The sequence below is a fragment of the Pocillopora damicornis genome, chromosome 1, assembly GCF_964200805.1.
Source record: "Pocillopora damicornis chromosome 1, jaPocDami1.2, whole genome shotgun sequence".
Lineage (NCBI taxonomy): Eukaryota > Metazoa > Cnidaria > Anthozoa > Scleractinia > Pocilloporidae > Pocillopora > Pocillopora damicornis.
In genome coordinates this window covers 5,788,202-5,809,931 of record NC_142670.1, presented here as the reverse complement: position 1 = coordinate 5,809,931, position 21,730 = coordinate 5,788,202, and the positions used below count along the sequence as shown (strand labels likewise).

The 21,730-nt window shown below is 36.8% G+C and overlaps 2 protein-coding genes across 2 annotated transcripts; both read left to right on the top strand.

Annotated features, from left to right (window-relative positions):
- The first annotated feature begins 3,799 nt into the window (after positions 1-3,799).
- Positions 3,800-5,208, top strand: LOC149051565 (adhesion G protein-coupled receptor D1-like). The gene is made up of 6 exons (XM_089199806.1): positions 3,800-3,867; positions 4,150-4,216; positions 4,323-4,405; positions 4,563-4,683; positions 4,960-5,001; positions 5,101-5,208. The coding sequence occupies exons 1-6, from the start codon at positions 3,800-3,802 to the stop codon at positions 5,206-5,208; spliced, it is 489 nt and encodes a 162-aa protein (XP_089055932.1).
- A 1,834-nt stretch (positions 5,209-7,042) lies between these two features.
- LOC149051564 (uncharacterized) lies at positions 7,043-17,731 on the top strand. The gene is made up of 19 exons (XM_089186565.1): positions 7,043-7,240; positions 8,515-9,882; positions 10,054-10,277; positions 10,373-10,432; positions 10,788-10,995; positions 11,409-11,516; positions 12,284-12,371; positions 12,736-12,826; positions 12,916-12,965; positions 13,326-13,452; positions 13,584-13,687; positions 14,068-14,170; positions 14,271-14,421; positions 14,531-14,612; positions 14,998-15,064; positions 15,173-15,255; positions 15,474-15,594; positions 15,912-15,953; positions 16,084-17,731. Exons 1-19 carry the CDS (start codon positions 7,180-7,182, stop codon positions 16,246-16,248), a joined length of 3,303 nt encoding a protein of 1,100 aa, XP_089042691.1. The 5' UTR covers positions 7,043-7,179; the 3' UTR covers positions 16,249-17,731.
- Positions 17,732-21,730: the final 3,999 nt, after the last annotated feature.

The following is a 21,730-nucleotide window of genomic DNA, read 5'->3' as shown; positions in this document are numbered from 1 at the left end:
TTTCTTAATTGGTCTGCTCGGCATACCTCGAAATTCCAGACTGATGTATCCAAATGAAAAGTAAAATACAAACAGTATCTAACTACTTATGGAGAAGAGCATTGTAAAAAGGTAAAGTAAGGCAGAACAGTCATTTGAGCTTTGAGAATCAATTGAAATTAGAAACTTACTTTAAGTAAAACCATATTTTTTCCGAGTTAGTTTGTGTTATGCTACTGCTCTAAAATCACCGAGATGGTTTCTTAAATAGCTTAATAAACAAAGACTCGCAATGGTGAATAGTCGACCGCAAGAGTGGACATTTACAATCGATACCAAAAATTTACTCTCTCGAGCTTGACTATTTATGACTATTTAACATTTTAGTCCACTCCATTATTTCAAAAGAATAATGAGTAACGTAGAGAAACGATTTCTTACACTATTAATTGATATTTTTGCTATGCTTTCTTTTAAACAGGTGAAAAGTCTGAGTTCTTAAAATTGAATTTAACGGGAGACAAGACGTCAAAAATGTAAATAACATCCAATTTTCTGCGTAATGAATTAGCAACACAATGGTGATTTTGACTCAAAACAACACACTCTGAAAGCTTATTCTTTTACCATGAGACTGATCTGGAAAAAAGTTTTCCCAAAGAAGAATTGCTACCAACCTGATTCGGCCGGAAGGAAATTTGGGGAAAAAAAGATTAGAATTGGTTGAGCGTAAGGCTGAGAGAAACGTAACTCAAACAGAAAAGTGAGATGTTGACAAAGGCTTGTCAGATTTGGGGAATCGTCCTATATTCAGTAACTTTGTTGAGTGAGTACCAAATTTCTCTTTAGAATTCTAATTTTTGTTGAGTTTATTAGTATCGCAAGCATAGTCCAAAAAAAAAAAAAAAAAAAGACTTCTTCAGAGTTCTCGCACGCGGTTCGAGCTTGTTGTCCTTTCCCTAAAGGCCTTCGGAAGAAAATACGGCAGCAGATAGCGATAGAACCTTTTAAATTTTCTTGTTCCTGTAGTACAAGGGCGTGCTTTGAGAAGCAGCTATATCGTTATTAAATAACTGTGGATAACATGGTAGGTAAAAGCCCAAATCCAACTTAACCCTTAACGTACCAACTACGCATATATGCGTAGAAATATACGACGTGATTTTAACGCGCAATTGTGGTGAATTATTGGGGCTTGGGCACTGGTGTTTCATTTCAAATGACTTAACATAAAGTATAGTTTGAGGCAGTGAAAGAAAATGGCCGATTTGGCGAGTTGTATTAAAGAATTTGGAAATTTAAATTTCGAGTGTGTAATGTCTGTGGTTTTTTAAAAATGGCGGCGTGCGAAATATCTCCTGAAGCATTCTGTGCGACTGGAAGCGATGAAAACGATGTGGAAATCGAATTTATCGACGAAGACAATTTACCTTCGGCTTGTATCAGTGTTTTGGAGCATCCCGAGTCAGAAGAAGAGATTGACTCCGATGATTTGGCAGAATCTAGTGGAGATGAGTCAGAAGAACTGGAAAGTGAACAAGATGAAGACCCAGAGGAGGAAGAAGAAGTATCGGCATAGAGCGAAGAAATAATGAGAAGGGATGATATTGATTTCAGTGAACTCGTGGGATTGGCAGCAAATGTAAACATTAGATCTTTGACATCAAGCAAAGGGTTTTTTGATCTGTTCTTCACTGCTCAGGTATGGGAGTTGTAAGTTGCTCAGACTAATCTGTATGCAAATCAGAAACGAGGAGCTGCAGAAAAGTCTGTGTAGTATCCAGTGTCTGTGGAAGAAATGAAAGGTTGGGTTGCCATTTATTTGTGTATGGGAATTATTAACAATTATTAAAAGTCAGCTCATATGCAAGGCTAATGAGAGGTGCTGTGTGGTATTATAAGATTTTTTTCTATATTGTAGAAGTGTGTGTTTCAAATGCACACATATTGGAGAGAAAATCTCCATGTCATACCACTAGAACTGCTTTAGACTTCAGAAAGTCATTGATAAGTCACTTGATTGAAGGAAAGTCCTTTAGAAGGGACACTCAAATGTGGCCACCACCCACTTCAGAAATTTGATTTAATCAAGAACACTTTCACCACCTGGTAAGCAACGACAAAAGATCTACTTGCAAGGTTCACTTACAGCATGTAGGTACCTTTTATAGCTGTGCAGTATGTGGAGTATGCATGTGCCTGGAGCCCTGTTTCCTCAGGTATCACACATTGAGAGACTTCTATTTCAATGATGAAGATCATGAAGGCCCCAGATGTCTGAAAGAAGGAAGAGGGAGGCCTCGCACCAGAGGAAGAGGAAGAGTTCTCCAAAATTGAACATGCATAGACAAATTTGATAATTGAAAAGAAATAACAAAGGCAAGGTGATATATGAGACAATAAAAGTGACTTACTCTAAGACTTTCTCAAGATTAGATTTTGTTACTAATAAGATAATTCATGCCCTTACAATAATCTTAATGGGTCAAATTTGTGTGCAGAGAAGTGTTTTTAACCCTTAAAATGATATTTTCAATGTGTGAAGGTCATGATTTTTTGAGAAAAAGCAATAGTTCTAAAATTTATTTGTTACAGGATTCTTTCAATTAGTCCTTCTTGAAACTTCCAATAATTATGCTAATTATGCCTGCCGTGACGTCATCGTATGATGTGTATCCCATAATAAGTTAAACAAATTGATAGAAAATTTTCCACTGGTTATGAACATATATGGTCATATGGGGCTTTATTAAAAAGAAATTGATCTACAACTGATTTTGTAAACATCACTCGGGTTTCTCCAAAAAAAATAACATACCCGTGGTATGTTAAGGGTTAAGTAGTTTTGAGGTAATGTCAAACTAAGCATTTCTGTATTAACAATAATTTCAAATAAAAGGTTTCCTTAATATCAAAACGCACGTGAGTAATTATCAAAGACGTCTTATCCAACCGAATTCTTTAACCTGCCAACTTGTGAGTAGTCAATTTGAACATGTCACCAGAAAGAACTACCGAGGTGTTTTGTGAGGCAAAACGTCCAGGTGTCTGTAAAACGTGGACCGGATGACTGCAGATGGCAGGTGTGGATGGCGGGTGGGAAAATGCGAATGGAAAAAAAAAACATATATAAGAAACTAAGAGGCGTTACTCAAATGAATTGAAACAGCGTTTTGGGATTCTGCTTAATGTTACTCTGTCTTTAACCACACAGAACGGGAAAAATGACATGCTGTTTAATACTGAATGTTGCAATTACCGTCACGTCGTCGGCAAGTGACTCTTGCCAGGTACCCTGGCTCCAATAGTCTGCTCTAAATAATCTAGAAAACAGCTATTTGTGCTTTAGATCACTGACTGTGAATAACGAAAGATAAAGAGAGAAAAGAGTTCTTAGACTATTTAGCTACGTTCTGGTACGGGCAACTGTTCGATTGTTACCCGCCAAATCTGTTTTTGCTGATAGCCTCTTGAGACACCGTAGGACACTTCTGTGTTTCTATTGGCGGTCGGCATTGCGAAAAATTTTGAGTATTGACGTAACTTGGCATGTGGTCACTTAAAGGCGTCTTTTTTTATTACGCGATCATGGAGTATGTAAACCATACGGATTGCCTTGAACTTCCGTTTTCGGACTCTGCAACATACCAACCTAAAAATCCGGTGGGGGATTCTACTTTTTCTGAACGAATCTTCCGCAATTGCCTTAGACGTTCGGCGGTCTTGTATCGCGCAGAATGCTATTGTCTTTCGCGACATTGACTTACAGTGCCCAGTTTATCAACGAGCGGAATATCAATTTGCTAGGTTTGCCAGTATTATGGTTGCCACTTCACTGAGCATCGCTGCTGAAAAAGATGGGATACAGAGCTATACTAGCGATGAATAGTAAGGGGCGCATCGTAACTTTTTATTACTCATTTTTGTTAATTTTGTTTGTTCAATTTTTAAAGTTTGTTTCGCTTTAATGTGATTATATATCCTACCTTTCCTTATTATTTTCATTAATCTCCTTCTTACGAGCTTAATCTTCATAGGCCAGCCTACGACCTACAGTTTCTTTCATTGAACGAATGTTACTTTAGAGAGTAACATACAAAGCTGATCGGGAATATTGTGGGACCTAATTTTTCTCTTTTCATCTTTCTTCCCCCATTTTTTCCCCTTTAGCTGCTTGATGTCCTCAAATGACAATTTGATCTGGACATTTGTCGCATTTGTCATTATTATTGAAGTTGTAAGTTTTGCATTTGAATAAAGGTTTTCTTTTGACATTATTGTGAATGACTGTGTGCAACAGCCATACTTCATTACAAAATTCTATTCATATCTTCCTCTTTAAGATCAACATTTTGATACTCGCTCGAGTCATAAGGGAGATGGCCAAAATGCAGCCAACAGGAGACAAGCAGATTCTGCAAATACGGTATGATGGATCTTCCAAATTACGTAAAAAAAAAAGAGGAAGACAGGTTCTGCCGGAGATTTTAACGAAATCATATCAAATTTTTAAATCACCCTTTTAACGATATTTGTAATTGATCTTTTAAGAATCCCATATCTTAGACTGTTGTCGTCCTTAGACTTGGCATTAGAGCATGCGTGGTTATTATTCCCTTGCTGGGTGTCACATGGTTATTTGGTCTTCTGACACCATTACACAAAGCTTTCAACTACGTTTTTACCATCCTTAATTCTACTCAGGTACGTATTTAGTCCAATGATTTCATTAATAAAAATATCCATATAAAGTGTCCAGAGATAATATACAGTCAGACTATTTCAGTATGATCAGATGACCTTTGCTACAATAATTATTAAAATACATAATAGGATAAAACTAATAATAAAGAAAAAAAGGGATAAAAAAATTGTTTCCGCCTTTATGTTATCCTTATTTACTTCATTGACCTCCGAGATATTGGAAGAATCGAATATAAAAAAAAGACTGATCTTGAAAACCTGTCTTTCTTTTTTAAGGGTTTTCTGATTTTTGCCCTGCACTGTGTGCGAAACAGCCAGGTAAGTGTTATATGGAAAAAAGATTGTGTAGAGCAGGAGTTTCAAAATCTTGCATGAATTTGAGTGCCTTTTTTTGTTACTTTCCTTGTCTATCTGCAGATAAGAGAACGATTCAAGAGAAAAGTTAGCACTGTTTTCCCATCTGCAACCAATGGAAACTCCTCAAAGAAGAACTCACATGTTAACATGAGTGATTTTGCTATGTGAAGGCAGTTGAACTGAAAAAAATCACACACGTAAACGTAAACCAAAACAAAAGAGTGTTTAGGGAATAAGATCTAGGTATATAGGTCATACCCACAGATTAAGGTTACACGCCGCAATGATCCACCCATTTACCATGGCCGTTGATGGTCGCCTGAAACATTTTTATCTTTCATTAATAGCTGACAGCTTTGCTTAGGCGGGAATATGTAAACAAGAATGAAAATTTTAAGATTCGCTGGTATTTCTCAGAAATAGCTAAATCGAGGGAGAGGGTTGCCTGGGAGACTCTTCAAAATCCATTTGAGCTGCGTCACGGGTTTTTCATTCGTCTTTGCACTTTTATCAGGCTACTGAAACATAGAAAAAGACATAGCTTGCTAAAAGATGGCAAATATTTGAAATAACAAATAGCGGACGCTCCGACCAGTTAAAGCAGCTTTCTTGATCATAAAACAGATGCAACGTGGTCAAGTCGGAGCACAAGTTTTAATTTTTGGTCAGACTTTAAAAACTCCATTTTTTTCCCCAAATTCAAAACTTAATCTGCATGCCTTAGAATAACGCAAATAAAACGAGTTACGTGTCTGCAATAGCTATGGCCATTACATGCAGATAATGTTTTTAAAGATACGTGTTTACACAAAAAAAATGTGTTTAATTATGATTGAGAGGTGAAAAAAATATCATCGGTGTTTCGAAGGTTTTGATAAAAGTGATCGCATTTATTACAAAGGCAAAATTGCACTTACATACAAAAAAAAAGAAAACGTTGGGAACGTCGAAAGAGCTGTTCGAATTCACGATAAAGATCATAGTTTCCAAAAATTGTTCAAACTGCACCTGCCTTATGTTAATTTTATCGCCTCATATTTTCTTTTCTGTTCTTCTCAGATTTTTTCTCTTTTTTTCTTTTGAAAATCCCAGGGGTAGTCTGAAATAGGTGGTTCATTAAAAAACATACATAATTAGCTGTTAGTTATGAACCGGTAACTTTTTGAGGAGCAGGTAATTTAGTGTTAACAATTGGGTTGAAAACGTATATTGGCCACCGTAAAGAGTAAAAAAAGCTGACGTTTCGAGCGTTAGCCCTTCGTCAAAGCGATGGAGAAAACAGACAATCAGAAAACTCTTGAACTTTGCTTGCGTTTTTAAACATAATAAATTATTACTGTCTACAATTTTATGCGTGACTCCACGAAGTATAGCGTGAATGCTTCGTCATTGTGAGTTGGATGATGAAACATTAATGCAGTGAAGATAAAAAAAAAAACCCACGTACCTAATAAAGCAATTTGAACTACTATGCCTAAATTTTGATAGACCAAAAAAGTTTTATTTATAATTGTAAAAAAAGATTTGTGGTGCATTGCGTAAACAGGCGGGATCTTCATCTCTGCAGCATACGGGCACTAATATCAATAAAAGGTAAAGCAATCTCCTATGGTACACTTGCCGAGCAGTAATTATCTCGAAGCGACTTCTATGATGTAAGAGCTCTAAAAAGCCCCTCTGTTATCGTCGTTAAGTGACGAAATAAGCAAAGGGTGGCAATGGCCATTAATTATTTGCGATTAACATGAATACTCACATGAATTTAACATTTATGAAGAGAGTTCTAAATATTCTCATGAGAAAGTTTGTTAAAATGATAATTTTATATTAATCATATTTGTTTTAACTAAATTTCAAACGGATGCAAAAAGGGGAAATATCACTGAATTTAAGCAGAAAGATCTGACGTCAATGATTTGCATGACATTCAATTTCCCGCTTATGCTTACATTAAGCAGCTGGTTCTGGTCAAAACAACATCATAAGACTGATCTTTCAAATATCTCCGAAGAGAGAATTCTCACAAGCCTTCCTCACTGAGAAAGAAAATATCAACCGATCCCCAGCCACAGAAAATTTGCCAAAAGGCTGTGTTTAGTTCAGCTGACAGATACTCAACTTACACAACGAAAAAAAAAAATGACGATGAATAGAAGTTGTCAGATATGGGGAACACTCCTGTTATCAAGTGCTCTCCTGAGTGAGTATAAAAGTTTTTGTCAAAAGAGATTTTTTGTTTAATATTTATCACAAGTATACCTAGAGGAGTCGCTCTTATGGCTCTCCGAAAAGCGTTGGGTGAGACCACCAAAGAATGCTAGAATGGTTTTAGAAAAGTTTGCTCTTCATCCCAGCTAATCAAACCAACATCCATAAGGAAGCCAAGACAAATTATTTTCAAGAAAATATTTAAAGGAACTAATTTTACAATGTATTCCTGTGCCACAAGCTTTAAGTCTGATTTGACTTAGGGGTCCCTGAAAATAAATAATTTTTGCGCAAAAATGCAAATGAGGATATGCGAATTCAGGAATGACAAAAGATATATTTGACATTCAGCTGTCTCTTCATATGTAACAAATTACTGAGCCTACTAGCTTAATAACACCATTTCAAGTCCTCTTGTCCAAGGGAAAGGCATTTTTCTATACTTCCTTTTCAATGTTTATAAATCTTTTTTATTTCAGTTATTCATTCATTTTCATCTTGCATTAAGTTGAATAAACAAAAGTTAACAATTGCATCTCAGCGCCATTGAGCGGAAATGTTCTTACTACTCAGAAATAACATATCATTCTCTCGATTCTAAGGCTTTACGCGTAGTTATGGAAACACGGCGTCAATCTGTAATCATACCAGGGCAACCTGCAAAATGGCCTGAAGTAACGCTCTACCCTTGCAAAAATTATTACAAAAAAAAAAAAGCAATAACAAGTAGATAAATATATACATTTTTTAATTTGCAAATCAGTCAGTGATGCCTAACAGCTTCAGGATAGCAGAATACTTGCTGCAAATAGAAGGTTAATTGCTATGAATGATATATATTTATTCACATCATACTAAAATAGTAGATATTATGAAAGTTCTACGTTAGATTTATTCAATAATTTCATAAATCTGCTTATTTTTTCTATTTTCGTTTGGCGGGGGAGGGGGAGGGCTCAGTGAACTATTGTCTATTATATATTATATGATTATTATAATTGTCTAAATTTATCACATAAACTACGGTGTTATAAAGGATTTCCGGCCCTGAGAAAAGCTGTAAGAACACACGTGAAGAAATATCATATTTTTGCACGTGTGTTGATATAATCAATCAGCTACTTACACGTGTTCAATTCGACATCTCACGCGTTCGCTGCGCTCACTCGTGAGCTATCGAGTTAAACACTCGAAGAGAAATTCCATATCTACGCGCGCCCATGCATTATTCTCTATTTATTCTTAGGATTATTTTCTCTTTTTCAGGCTTTTGGGTGCACGGTAACGTTTGCAACAACGATGTGTTTGACTTGGATTGTACTAATGACGATTACTATTGCCATCTGCTTGATAGCAACGCTTCTTCATGTGCTTGCCTGGGAAAAGGATGCAAACAAACGTGCAAAAGTCTCGTCCAAGACTGTGAAATGGTTCTGAATTGCAGCGGAGGGGATTGTGAACAAACTTGCAGCGCTAATACATGCAAATTAAACTGCAAGAAGGGTCATTGTAAGAAACAGGAGTGCTATGATAAAAGAGATTTTTGTGAAATGAACCTAGAGTGTAGCGGAGGGGATTGTGAACAAACTTGCAACGCTAAAACATGCAAGCTGAACTGCAGCAGGGGTCAATGTAAGAAACAGGAGTGCCATGGTAAAAGAAATTATTGTGAAATGAAGCTGGAATGTAGCGGAGGGGATTGTAAACAGACTTGCAACGCTGAAACATGCAAATTAAACTGCAAGAAGGGTCAGTGTAAGAAACAGGAGTGCTATGATAAAAGAGATTTTTGTGAAATGAACCTAGAGTGTAGCGGAGGGGATTGTGAACAAACTTGCAACGCTAAAACATGCAAACTGAACTGCAGCAGGGGTCAATGTAAGAAACAGGAGTGCTATGATAAAAGAGATTTTTGTGAAATGTACTTGGAATGTAGCGGAGGGGATTGTGAACAAACTTGCAACGCTGAAACATGCAAATTAAACTGCAAGAAGGGTCATTGTAAGAAACAGGAGTGCTATGATAAAAGAGATTTTTGTGAAATGAACCTAGAGTGTAGCGGAGGGGATTGTGAACAAACTTGCAACGCTAAAACATGCAAACTGAACTGCAGCAGGGGTCAATGTAAGAAACAGGAGTGCTATGATAAAAGAGATTTTTGTGAAATGTACTTGGAATGTAGCGGAGGGGATTGTGAACAAACTTGCAACGCAAAAACATGCAAACTGAACTGCAGAGGGGAACAATGCAGAAAACAGCAATGCAAAAATGAAGTAGAAATGTGCAATATGCATTGTAACGCAATTGATTGTACACAGACCTGCGACGCTGTCACATGTCATATCACTAGAACCTGGTTAACCGGCCCTCAAGGTAGCGTTACATGCTCTGGGAATGGTAAATATTGTGGAAGTCTCATGTCGTCTTTGGACTCATATCCTCTCACGCAGGGAATCTTTTCTACCGACGACGGCGGAGATAAACGCTGCACATGCTCAAAATGTTTAAGGGGCTTCTGCAGCTCTTCCGATTCATACCGGTCAAATTTCATTTCATCTGCTCCGTCAATGGCGAGTCAAGGTTTCTCAACTCAAATTTCAACAGTGCAACGAAAAGATAAATCTCATACTTGGGGTGAGTAAACTTAACGTAAAAATTTGTTCTTTCACGATTGAATGTCAATGAGTCTTAAAATAGAATAGCTCTTTCTTCATTGATCATATTCCAAATTCCTTGCGCTCTATCATTGCTTTTCAATTTTAGTGAAATGTTGTTTTAACATCTAGCTTTTACTTCAACATACAGAACACTTGCAGTCATCGTCGTCATCACCATTATCATTACTCTCACCATCACCATTGCCATCCTCTTCAATATCGTCATCGTCATCAGGAGCAGAAGCAACAACAACAGCAGAATCAGAATCAATATCAACAAAATCATCAGCATCTTCATCATTACAGGCAGCAGCATCGTCGTCTCTGCCATCGTCAATTTGGACATCTACGTTGGAAATACTTAAGAATTTGGTATGTTTCGTAGTTTCTCCTTTTTTTTTTCTTTTGGAACAATAATTTTCATAGTTTCTGCCATTCTTCAACGCTTTTGTCTTTCTTTACCGCAGGCAAATGGTTCTGTTTCTAAACTTGGTGAAATAGATAGCAGGAGAAATAACTCTTTGAAGGTATGAATGCACTTATATCTCCTTATAACAAGATTAAGATTACTTGTAGATATGAAATGTGCGGTAATTAAAAGGAGTTACTTGTGCAACGCTGCAGTTCGTAAGCTGCACAAGCGTTTTAAACAGGGACAAAAGCATGACAATACAGTATTTTTACTGGCATCAAGAGAATTTAATATAGCAAAGTATACCTCCTCAAAAGATGAGTGGCTCATTTGCTTAAATGATGTTCTGTTAAAACGCTCCTTTTTAAATCATACAATATCCAATCAGTTCAAGTCTTATGATGTGCGCTTTTGCTTTCTCATTGTGATAACGTTCGACACGATTAAAGTTAATTTTTTGGTCCTTTAAGGAGGCTATGCGTGTATTTGAAGACTTTATCGATAATTTTATGAACATCACAACACCCATTAAAGGCCAATTTAATGATGGAGGAGAAGAAACAAGAAGAGAATCCATCTTTAAGGTGGCAGTCGCCTTCGAGGAATTTGCCCTTAACTATGGTAAATACCATCTAAATGGAACGAATCCTTCTACAGCGATCACAAGCCAAACAATGGGTAAGTTAATATTTTTTTATTGGTAACTGACCTACTGTCCAATTGTCTACCCGAATGGTCTTTCTGCCGCCTGGCCTTAGATATTAAGTGATACAAGTGAATTCTTGAAAGGCTCATTGAAGTAGTCGAAGGCGCATAAAATTCGTCTGACTTGATGCAAGTAGGTGCACGAAGAAGGTGAGGCGCAGTTGACGAGAAGTGATTTTCGTTTTGATAAAATTTTGTTTCAATTTCCTCTTTTGAGTTTGTGAGTACGATCACAGTACAATAATATATTTCAAATAAACCCGAATGGCGTTTGAAAAATGATAGCGTAGAACTGTGTGTAGACCTTCAAGGAGAGGATCTGCATATGCCACAATCATCTCCTTGAATTCCAATCATCATCTAACATCTTCGCGTTCTTCTGACAGTTTTGGGTATTCAAATTGGCTACCGCCATAATGCAACTGACTTCTTTCTCAAGGGGGAAGAATGGGAAGTCAGCATTAATATATCCTCGGATGATTTTGCTGAAAAAGGTTTGCGTTAACCACATTTTAAGCTCTAAATCATAGAATTGCATTTTTTCACTTTAATATTTGTTTTATTATTTATAACTCAGATGGTTTTGCGTATCAGTGTACTATTTGTCAATCATTAAACATCTCAAAACAACTGAGAAAATATGTGCATCCCGAATGGTCAAAAAACCTTTCGTTTATTGCTCAGGTAAACCCATAGAAAATTGACGTTTATATTATAAAAGCAAAAGACGTTAAACCGACGTGATGACCCTATCAGGAAGCTAGGAGAATAGTCACGTTTAATCTGGACTGTTTGCCAATCACTCACGCCCATCTCGTGATATAAAAACCTTAGTTTAACGTTCTCCCAAAATTCAAAGTAGATGATTTCGCCCTTTAACAAGTAGAATGTAGGTTCAATTGCTTGAATTAATGATAATTAGTACGCACAACATTTCTGTGTTTTCACTGATGTCATAGGAAAGTAAAAAATAACGAAAGCATTTTAGTTGATCTATTCCAGTGGAGTCTTGGGTTCAAATAGTTTATTCAGAATGATAAAGGAACAATGAGGTAGTTTAGCCAGTTGGGTTATCAAATGTCAAAATAAATGGGTCAAACAAATTATGGCCCATACTGTATTATAACTTAATAAGTTCTTTGGTGAAAGAAAGAGAGGGGACTTGATCGATCACCATTTCGAACATGTTTATACTGAAACTAACCCCATCGTTTGGCGTTAGAAGGACTTTTTTTCCACACTCTGGTTGTTTTCTTTATAGGGTCAGTGATTGTGGGGTGTGTGTACAAGGATCTTCATGAATTACTGCTGAGAAATCAATCCACTGGGAAAGAAACTAACACTTCTAGGTAACGTTAAACGATGAAATAGTTGCGACTTGGTTCGTGCTTAGCGTGCATGTATTGAATTATACAGCATGCCATATCGAATTTAACCAACCAAATAAGGAGAAGCCTATAAAGAGGTATGATAAGAACCTTAACAATGAAAAAAGAAGGCGATGACTAAAGTCCATTTTGAAGCTTATTTGAAGAAATTTATCTATCACACAATAAACTCTCAAAGTCAAATAAAAAAGTTAGTTTTCATTATCACCGTTTTACATCGGAGATAAAAATGACATAAAGTGTGCTTCTACATCATGCAGTTGCATGTAAATGCAATGTGATGCTTTGCAAAACTTGATGGCATAGGAAAACATTTTCTCTGCAGGTATGTTAACACCAGAATAATGACGGCAGCGATGAATCCCAAACCTGAAAAATTACGACGAGATGCTATCTTGAAGTTCAGAAACCTTCAGGTAACAGCAAAAACACTGAAAGATGAGCGCGTTCCATCTGTGTCATGTTGGATCGATTTACTAGAAATACGTGTAAACTATATTTTCAGGTCGTTAAAGAAGAACAACACTGCATGTTTTGGAGTGGTTTCAAAAATAGGTAAAAACAAAGATATTGTTAAATATGCTTTGGAACTCCATCTTTTTTGGGTTTAGTCCAAAGTTGAGTGTAGAAACCGGAGATTATCAGTCAAACCCTCATTTGCGAGGTCAGCGGTAAAAGCCTTATGGCTTTTTGCTGTAAAAATATTGCCCAGCCGGCAAAATGAAATATATGCACGAATAATGGCATGGAAGGTAATGACGTACTCGGTAATCCGTGTAATCGTCACCGTGGCCGTGGGCAGAGATTGGAAATCCGAACTAACAACCAATCAGATCGTAGGATTTGTTACCGTGCCCTCTGAGAAAGAAAATCGTTATTGTTATTTCTTATATTGTAATATTCCTTTGTTTTTAGTCCAGATGGGTTTTCAGAGGAGGGTTGTCATGTGGATCATTCGAGGAGCAATTCAGAAGAAACGGTTTGCAGTTGCAATCATTTGACTCATTTCGCTGTCTTAGTTGACTTCAGCGGTAGTACTAAGGTAGCTTTATTAATATTATTATTATTATTATCATTATTATTATCATTTTTTTTTACTTTGTTTCCAAACTAACAATGGGACCGTATGGTTAATTTAAGTATTGCCTCCTTTTGCTTTTGTTTTTGACGCAGCTTTCCGAGAACGACGTAGCTATCCTGGAGATCATCACGTATGTGGGGCTAAGCCTTTCCATCATCGGAATACTTTCGACAATAACTTTATATTCTTTCCTTACGTAAGTACCGTAATCAAATTATCAGGAAGAACATCCTTAAATACCTTGGAAGATGTAGTAAATAAATAAAGCCAGTGTAATGTTCATACCCCCTCTCCCCCCCCCCAAAAAAAAATAAAGAGAAAAAAAAATAAAGGGAATGTTTTGGTGCTAGTTAGAAACTTAATCCGTACCCAATATTTTGGACATCACTCGTTATCAGTGACTGTCCAAGTTCATCTGCCTAACTGCTCTCTCTTGCTTTCACTCATTTTTTTTTTTTGCTTTTGTTTTTTTGTTTGGTTTTGTGTGTGTGTGTGTGTGTGTGTGTGTGTGTGTGTGTGTGTGTGTGTGTGTGTGTGTGTGTTGTTGTTGCTGCTCTAATATCTTCATTTTAACAGAGATGTTCGTCAGCCTCTGTCTCAAATACGCGTCAGTCTTGCTGTGGCTTTAGGAGCTGGACAAATATTTTTTCTCTCCGGAATAAACGCCACAGAGAACAAGGTGGGAGGTTTTTTCCATTAATTCAATTGAACTAAATATATTATGATCAAACAAAACATTGAAATGACAAAATATTTTTTTTCTTTACGTCTCTGTGCAGACTGCGTGTGTCATAGTAGCAGTTATTATGCAGTATCTTCTGATGGCCGCTTTCTGTTGGATGCTGGTCGAGGGAATTTATCTCTATCTGTTTGTTGTAAAGGTTTATAACATTAACACCAAGATGCACATGTATCACGTCATGTCATGGGGTATTTTGATTATACAGTTGAACTAACGATATGCTGCTTTTAATTGTTTTTAACTAATTTAATTTTAATCTTATTGAGTCGCCTTGATTGGTTTATAATTTCGTGATAGGTTTTCCCTTAGTTATGGTGGCCATTTCAGTGTGCATCGCTGCCGGAAAAGAAGGAATACAGAGTTACACCAGCGACAAATTGTACGAGGCGTATTTTTTTTTCTTTTTTTCTTCTCTATTTCTTCCCATAAATTGTTAATTTTTTTCTTGAAGTTTTGATGTTTCTTTTAATTTGCTTTGACATTTTTATTAACTTTACCTCAAAGTCCTTCTCATAACATTTATCCTTTCGGGAAAGCTTTCTGTTTTTCGCTTGCAGATATGAAATTTGAAAATATGAAATGCAGATATGAAATTTATCTCCTCGTGTTCAACTCGACATCTCAATCGTTCGCTGGGCCCAGTCGTGAGCTATCGAGTCAAACGCTCGAAGAGAAATTCCATATCTACGCGCGCCCGCGTATTGTTCGCTTTGTAATTTGCTTACGAATTTTTTTAATTGTTTTGCTATCTTTCCCCTTTTAAGTTGTTGGATATCCTCAGCAAACAATTTGATATGGATATTTGTCACATTTGTGATTGCAATTGAAGTGGTAAGTTTCTGATTCGGCTTACTCAAATTGGTGATTCTGATATAAGACTTGAAATGTGTAATAGCCATACCTTAATACAAGCTTTTAATTTATCTACTCCTTTATCAGATCAACATTTTGATACTCACACGAGTCATAAGGGAGATGACTAGAATGCAGCCAACAGGAGACCAGCAAAGTCAACAGTTACGGTGAGAAAGGGCTCTTAATTAAATTTAAAAAAAGAGAGGGAAAAAAGTTTCCAGTTCCTGCAAGAGATTGGGTGAAATCTTTGAGAATCCTTACAATCGAATACGTCTTACTTCCTCAGGAGCTTGTTGTTATTAATTAGGGTAAAGAAATTCTGGGTACCGTAAATGTTTGTGAGAATGATGTGCAATCAATTGATCAACAAGTTTTCGTCCTTCAGAGTTGGCATTAGAGCATGCATGGTGATGATTCCCCTGTTGGGTATCACGTGGTTATTTGGTCTTCTGTCGCCACTACACAAAGCTTTTTCCTACATTTTTACTATCCTCAACTCTACTCAGGTGAGTATCAAATATTACCATTTTATAGTTTCATGCATGAGATTATCCACATTGAGTGTCGAGATTACTTTATAATTATAAATCGTAGGGTGTTGATGGGATATTTGTAAATGTGACACACAGACAAAAGAGGATAAAAATTAAAAGAAAAGGAAAAAAGCGATGCCACTGTCTATGAGATTCTTACAAGTCAAGAAATAATTTGATTCTCTTTGTTGTTCTTTGGGACTTTAAGAAAATAAACTTCAATATAGGTACCCCAAGTCGCAATCACAAAACGAAACTGGCCTGAAAAACATTCTTTTTTTCTGTTAAAGGGTTTCCTGATTTTCGTTCTTCACTGCGTGCGAAACAGTCAGGTAAGTTTAATTATACATATGGTGTATATAATGAGGTTTTAAACTTGAATATACCGTGAGAGCGGTTCATTTTCTTACTTTCTATGTCCATCGGTGCCGTTATTTGTTCACTTTGCTTGTCTATCTGCAGATTAGAGAGCGATTCAAAAGGAAGGTGAACAGGGTTTTCCCATCTACAAACAATGGAAACTCCGCAAAGAGGAGCTCACAGGTTAATCCAAGTGATGTTGGTGATACGTGGGTAGCTGAATTGCAGTCTTTCAATGAGTTTGAGGAGGAAAAACACTCAGCTTGAAGAACTAGATTCAACACTGACCAAGCTTGAAACTCCATTATTTGATTGCTTAATGTAATAGTTAGTCAGTAGTAGTTGGTCATTTTCGATCTGTCGGGAGGATTTCGGCCATTCAAATCAAGCCTTTAGCTTGGTGAATAAGTCATTTGTAAGGTGTCAGTTACTGCGATGATTGGGTAATTTGCTAAAGTCAGTAGCCTTTAACGTTTTTTAAGCTAGATGCAAGAGCTTTTCAAGCTTTTTTTTCTTTAAATTAAGAGTAAGTACTTCATACGTAATTAGGGAAAGTTTGCTTTAGCTGCAAACTAAATTGCTTTAAAGTAAATAACCTATAGGTTGGCTGTCGATTGCTGTTAGAATTCAAAACATTCTGACTTTCACGCGGTGGTTTCTTCGCCTCCTATTATTTCCTATTATTTAGTTGCAATGTTGCGGCATTGCAGTCAAGCAGTCAAGACTGACGTGTCTTCAAACAGTCTTAAGCTTTACTATGATACGCATTTCTCTGAATTTTAGTGGGCAATTTTTAGACTAATATTTTACGATAGCGTCACCTTTTTATAATATTTAAGTAGTTAAAATACGTATAAAATAGCAAATACTATTTGCTTTGGTAATAGTAGCGGTTAAAGTTGACTTTTAAATTTTATGATAAATAAGTGAGTGAAAAAACAAATAATTGAATTTGTGACAAAAACGAAATAATATTTTAGATTTCTTCAGGATCAGTTGCATCTGATTAACCGTAGCGGATTCAACGGATTAAAATTTGCGAGTTACTGGGAAGAAATGGAACTAACTTTGATGTTCGGGAAAGATGCACCTGGGCAAGAAACGCCCTGAGTTTATCTTAAGTGAAGGAACGCTGTAAACGTGAAAAAAAAAAAAAAGGTTTTTCATCAGACTTGTTTTCCGGGAAAAAAAACCCAGAGCGCAGTTGCTAAGGGAAAATTGAAGCCATTAGAAAGGGAAGAGGTTTTTAGATCTATTTCAACTCCCCCCCCCCCCCTTTGCCCCACCCTTCATATTTAGATGTGGGTATTTAAACACTGCAAAAATAATGTATCATTTTAGTGTGATACGTGGTGCAGATCGATCCAATTTACAGCACTATGCAGAAGTACTATAAATGAAGGCTTTCGAATAAAGCGCTTTGTTTTTTCACATAAATTAGAAGGAGGCGGGCCAGAGCCCCCATGTGTCTGTACCTCATTTCTCCTTTCGTAATGTTAGAAAAAGGATAGATGAGATTTCAGAGCTATCTCGCGATCATCTTAAGGACATCTCCGTCTAGAGAGATATAGGTACAACAATATATCGAGGAACTTGCGTGATTCGTCCTTCTTTGGCGGGATACGCATCTTTGATATCTCATTAATTTGTGAATAAATCGCCTCAGGCTAATGATTTTCGCCGCTTATAGACTGTCCGAAAAGGGAACATTTTGCCCAAAGACAAAGCATCGAAGGGAGATGTGAACAATATCAACACCCCATAATTTTTCATAACGCGAGTCGATAACTGGCTTATTTCCTTAATAATCTTAGGACAATTATCGAAGCTGACGTGGTTATTTTTGGTAACTGACCTGTTATTTTGCAAAACCAAGAAAGCCGCGCGATAACAAATGGGGGGGTTTCAAATCGAAATGTCCTTGAGATAGTGTTGATTACTCACCCATTTTGTATGTCGTAGTGGTATTTCTTAATTGGTCTGCTCGACATACCTCGAAATTCCAGACTGATGTATCCAAATGAAAAGTAAAATACAAACAGTATCTAACTACTTATGGAGAAGAGCATTGTAAAAAGGTAAAGTAAGGCAGAACAGTCATTTGAGCTTTGAGAATCAATTGAAATTAGAAACTTACTTTAAGTAAAACCATATTTGTTCCGAGTTAGTTCGTGTTATGCTACTGCTCTAAAATCACCGAGATGGTTTCTTAAATAGCTTAATAAACAAAGACTCGCAATGGTGAATAGTCGACCGCAAGAGTGGACATTTACAATCGATACCAAAAATTTACTCTCTCGAGCTTGACTATTTATGACTATTTAACATTTTAGTCCACTCCATTATTTCAAAAGAATAATGAGTAACGTAGAGAAACGATTTCTTACACTATTAATTGATATTTTTGCTATGCTTTCTTTTAAACAGGTGAAAAGTCTGAGTTCTTAGAATTGAATTTAACGGGAGACAAGACGTCAAAAATGTAAATGACATCCAATTTCCTGCATAATGATTAGCAACACAACGCTCATTTTGACTCAAAACAACACACTATGAAAGCTTATTCTTTTATCATGAGACTGATCTGGAAAAAAGTTTTCCCAAACAAGAATTGCTACCAACCTGATTCGGCCAGAAGGAAATTTGGGGAAAAAAAGATTAGAATTGGTTGAGCGAAAGGCTGAGAGAAACGTAACTCAAACAGAAAAGTGAGATGTTGACAAAGGCTTGTCAGATTTCGGGAATCGTCCTATATTCAATAACTTTGTTGAGTGAGTACCAAATTTCTCTTTAGAACATGAATTTTTGTTGAGTTTATTAGTATCGCAAGCATAGTCCGAAAAAAAAAAAGACTTCTTCAGAGTTCTCGCACGTGACTCGAGCTTGTTGTTTCCCCAAAGGCCTTCGGAAGAAAATACGGTAGCAGATAGCGATAGAACCTTTTAAATTTTCTTGTTCCTGTAGTACAAGGGCGTGCTTTGAAAAGCAACTATATCGTTATTAAATAACTGTAGTAACGTGGTAGGTAATGTCAAACTAAGCATTTCTGTTTTAACAATAATTTCAAATAAAAGGTTTCCTTAATATCAAAACGCACGTGAGTAATTATCAAAGACGTCTTATCCAACCGAATTCTTTAACCTGCCAACTTGTGAGTAGTCAATTTGAACATGTCACCAGAAAGAACTGCCGAGGTGTTTTGTGAGGCAAAACGTCCAGGTGTCTGTAAAACGTGGACCGGATGACTGCAGATGGCAGGTGTGGATGGCGGATGGGAAAATGCGAATAGAAAAAAAAAACATATATAAGAAACTAAGAGGCGTTACTCAAATGAATTGAAACAGCGTTTTGTGATTCTGCTTAATGTTACTCTGTCTTTAACCACACAGAACGGGAAAAATGACATGCTGTTTAATACTGAATGTTGCAATTACCGTCGCGTCGTCGGCAAGTGACCCTTGCCAGGTACCCTGGCTCCAATAGTCTGCTCTAAATAATCTAGAAAACAGCTATTTGTACTTTAGATCACTGACTGTGAATAACGAAAGATAAAGAGAGAAAAGAGTTCTTAGACTATTTAACTACGTTCTGGTACGGACAACTGTTCGATTGTTATCCGCAAAATTTGTTTTTGCTGATAGCCTCTTGAGACACCGCAGGACACTTCTGTGTTTCTATTGGCGGTCGGTATTGCGAAAAATTTTGAGTGTTGACGTAATTTGGCATGTGGTCACTTAAAGGCGTCTTTTTTTATTACGCGATCATAGAGTATGTAAACCATACGGATTGCCTTGAACTTCCGTTTTCGGACTCTGCAACATACCAACCTAAAAATCCGGTGGGGGATTCAACTTTTTCTGAACGAATCTTCCGCAATTGCCTTAGACGTTCGGCGGTCTTGTATCGCCTAGAATGCTATTGTCTTTCGCGACATTGACTTACAGTGTCCAGTTTATCAACGAGCGGAATATCAATTTGCTTGCCTAGAGCTAGTTCGAATCATATCAAAGTGATTGTTAGTTGCCGATGAGGAAGGATAAGATCACACAGAACCCTATGGAAAGATAAAGTAAATTTTATCCTACCCTTCCCCATCCCCCCCCCCTCCCCCTTCTAGACTGGTCTATAACATTGAGGAGCCATAAAGGACACTTTTCGTCTCTTTAAAGGGAAAGTTTTCACTTATTAGTGTCCTCTGCGCGCCTTCCTTCGAGCGCTTGAGCCTCCCTCCTTATTATTTGCTATTCCACTCTCCCAATTACTATTTAAACAAATATCGATGTTATTGTGTTTCTCGCAGACTCAGAGAAATGCTGGATTCCCCTGCATGTCGTTACAACTCCAGCGTTGATATGAATTCACCAGAGGACTTCTACTTCCCCTGGTTTATTCCCCATACATGTATTACAGAATCAGTCCCGCTCGTGAAGTTATTAAAATACGATGTAAACGTTATCAGTTTCAACGAGCAGCTTCATTTATTTGATGGATAGATGGTAATTTCTTGCATCCGTGCAGTTGAACAGATCGAATACTCGATAAAGCTTCCGGTAGGAAAATACTGATTTACAAAAGACCACTAACTTTAAACATGATTCATGAACTAGTTTTATTAAAAACGTATTTTATCAACTTATTATTATCTGCTCTGTAAGAAAATGTAAACTAATATAGCTGTTTCTATATAGCTAACTATTGTGAGTTTCCTGTTTTGCTGAAGCGAACAATTCCTCTGCACCTGGTGGAAAAAGCCTTTAGCTTCATTGTTCCTTTTATGAAGGAAAAAAATAGTGGTGGCTTATGTCAGTGAGAAGCGATCGAGTATTATCATATGTCATATTACCGCCATCAAAAGAGTTTTAATACGTTACACAATCTGTCGCGTCGGTGTTGTTTTCATGTTAAGAACTATATAGCATAAGTGTACTGGCATCTGCTGGGGGCAACTTCTCTATAACGTAAGCTTGAAGAATTGGGCTTCAATCCGGTAAAATGTTCACAGCCCTGTTTTTACACTCTGCTCTGAGTAAGTACAACCGAAGCTCTACTACATCTTCTGATTATGTTATGGAAATGTTAAGTAAATAGTGTCTGGTTAGATCTAGATATTTTTTATTCTTGAAACAGTTTTGCGGTTTTAAAATTGAAATGGTGGTTATAATTCACGATTGTTGTGTCTTAATGGACGTTTAGTGCAAAGCCTTTCAGAAATATTATATAAGGTTTCAGGAACACGATAACATAGTCGCCTACCTCATGAAGCTGCTGTAACCATAAGTCAACCGAGAAATAAACAGACGCTATATATGATCTTTTTCGCGAAAAAAACGAATTGAGTTCGTCGACTAAAACTAATTCAGACGTTTCACTTAAACAATCTTGCACGAAAAGAAATGGGAGTTGCATTCGTGCTCATTTTATAAAAACGCTAATTCGAAAAAATAATTGTGATAAACAGAGGGCCAGTTTGGACAAGTGTTTATCATAATAAATGCCGTCAGCAACAGTTCAGCTTGTGACGGGTTCATCTTTTATTTCTCTTTAATAAATTCTCCGCATCCTCGAATTTTTATCGGTTTCAGTTGTTGAATTTTATTTTCTAAATGGACGCCAAAACCCAGTAGACGGTAAATTAATGAATTCCAACGCAGTTAGAAAAAGAGAAAAAAAGCTAAATTTGTACGTTTACTGTCTTCATTTACAATTTTCATCTCCGCTCAAATCACTTTTTATTCTTTTTTTTTTTTTT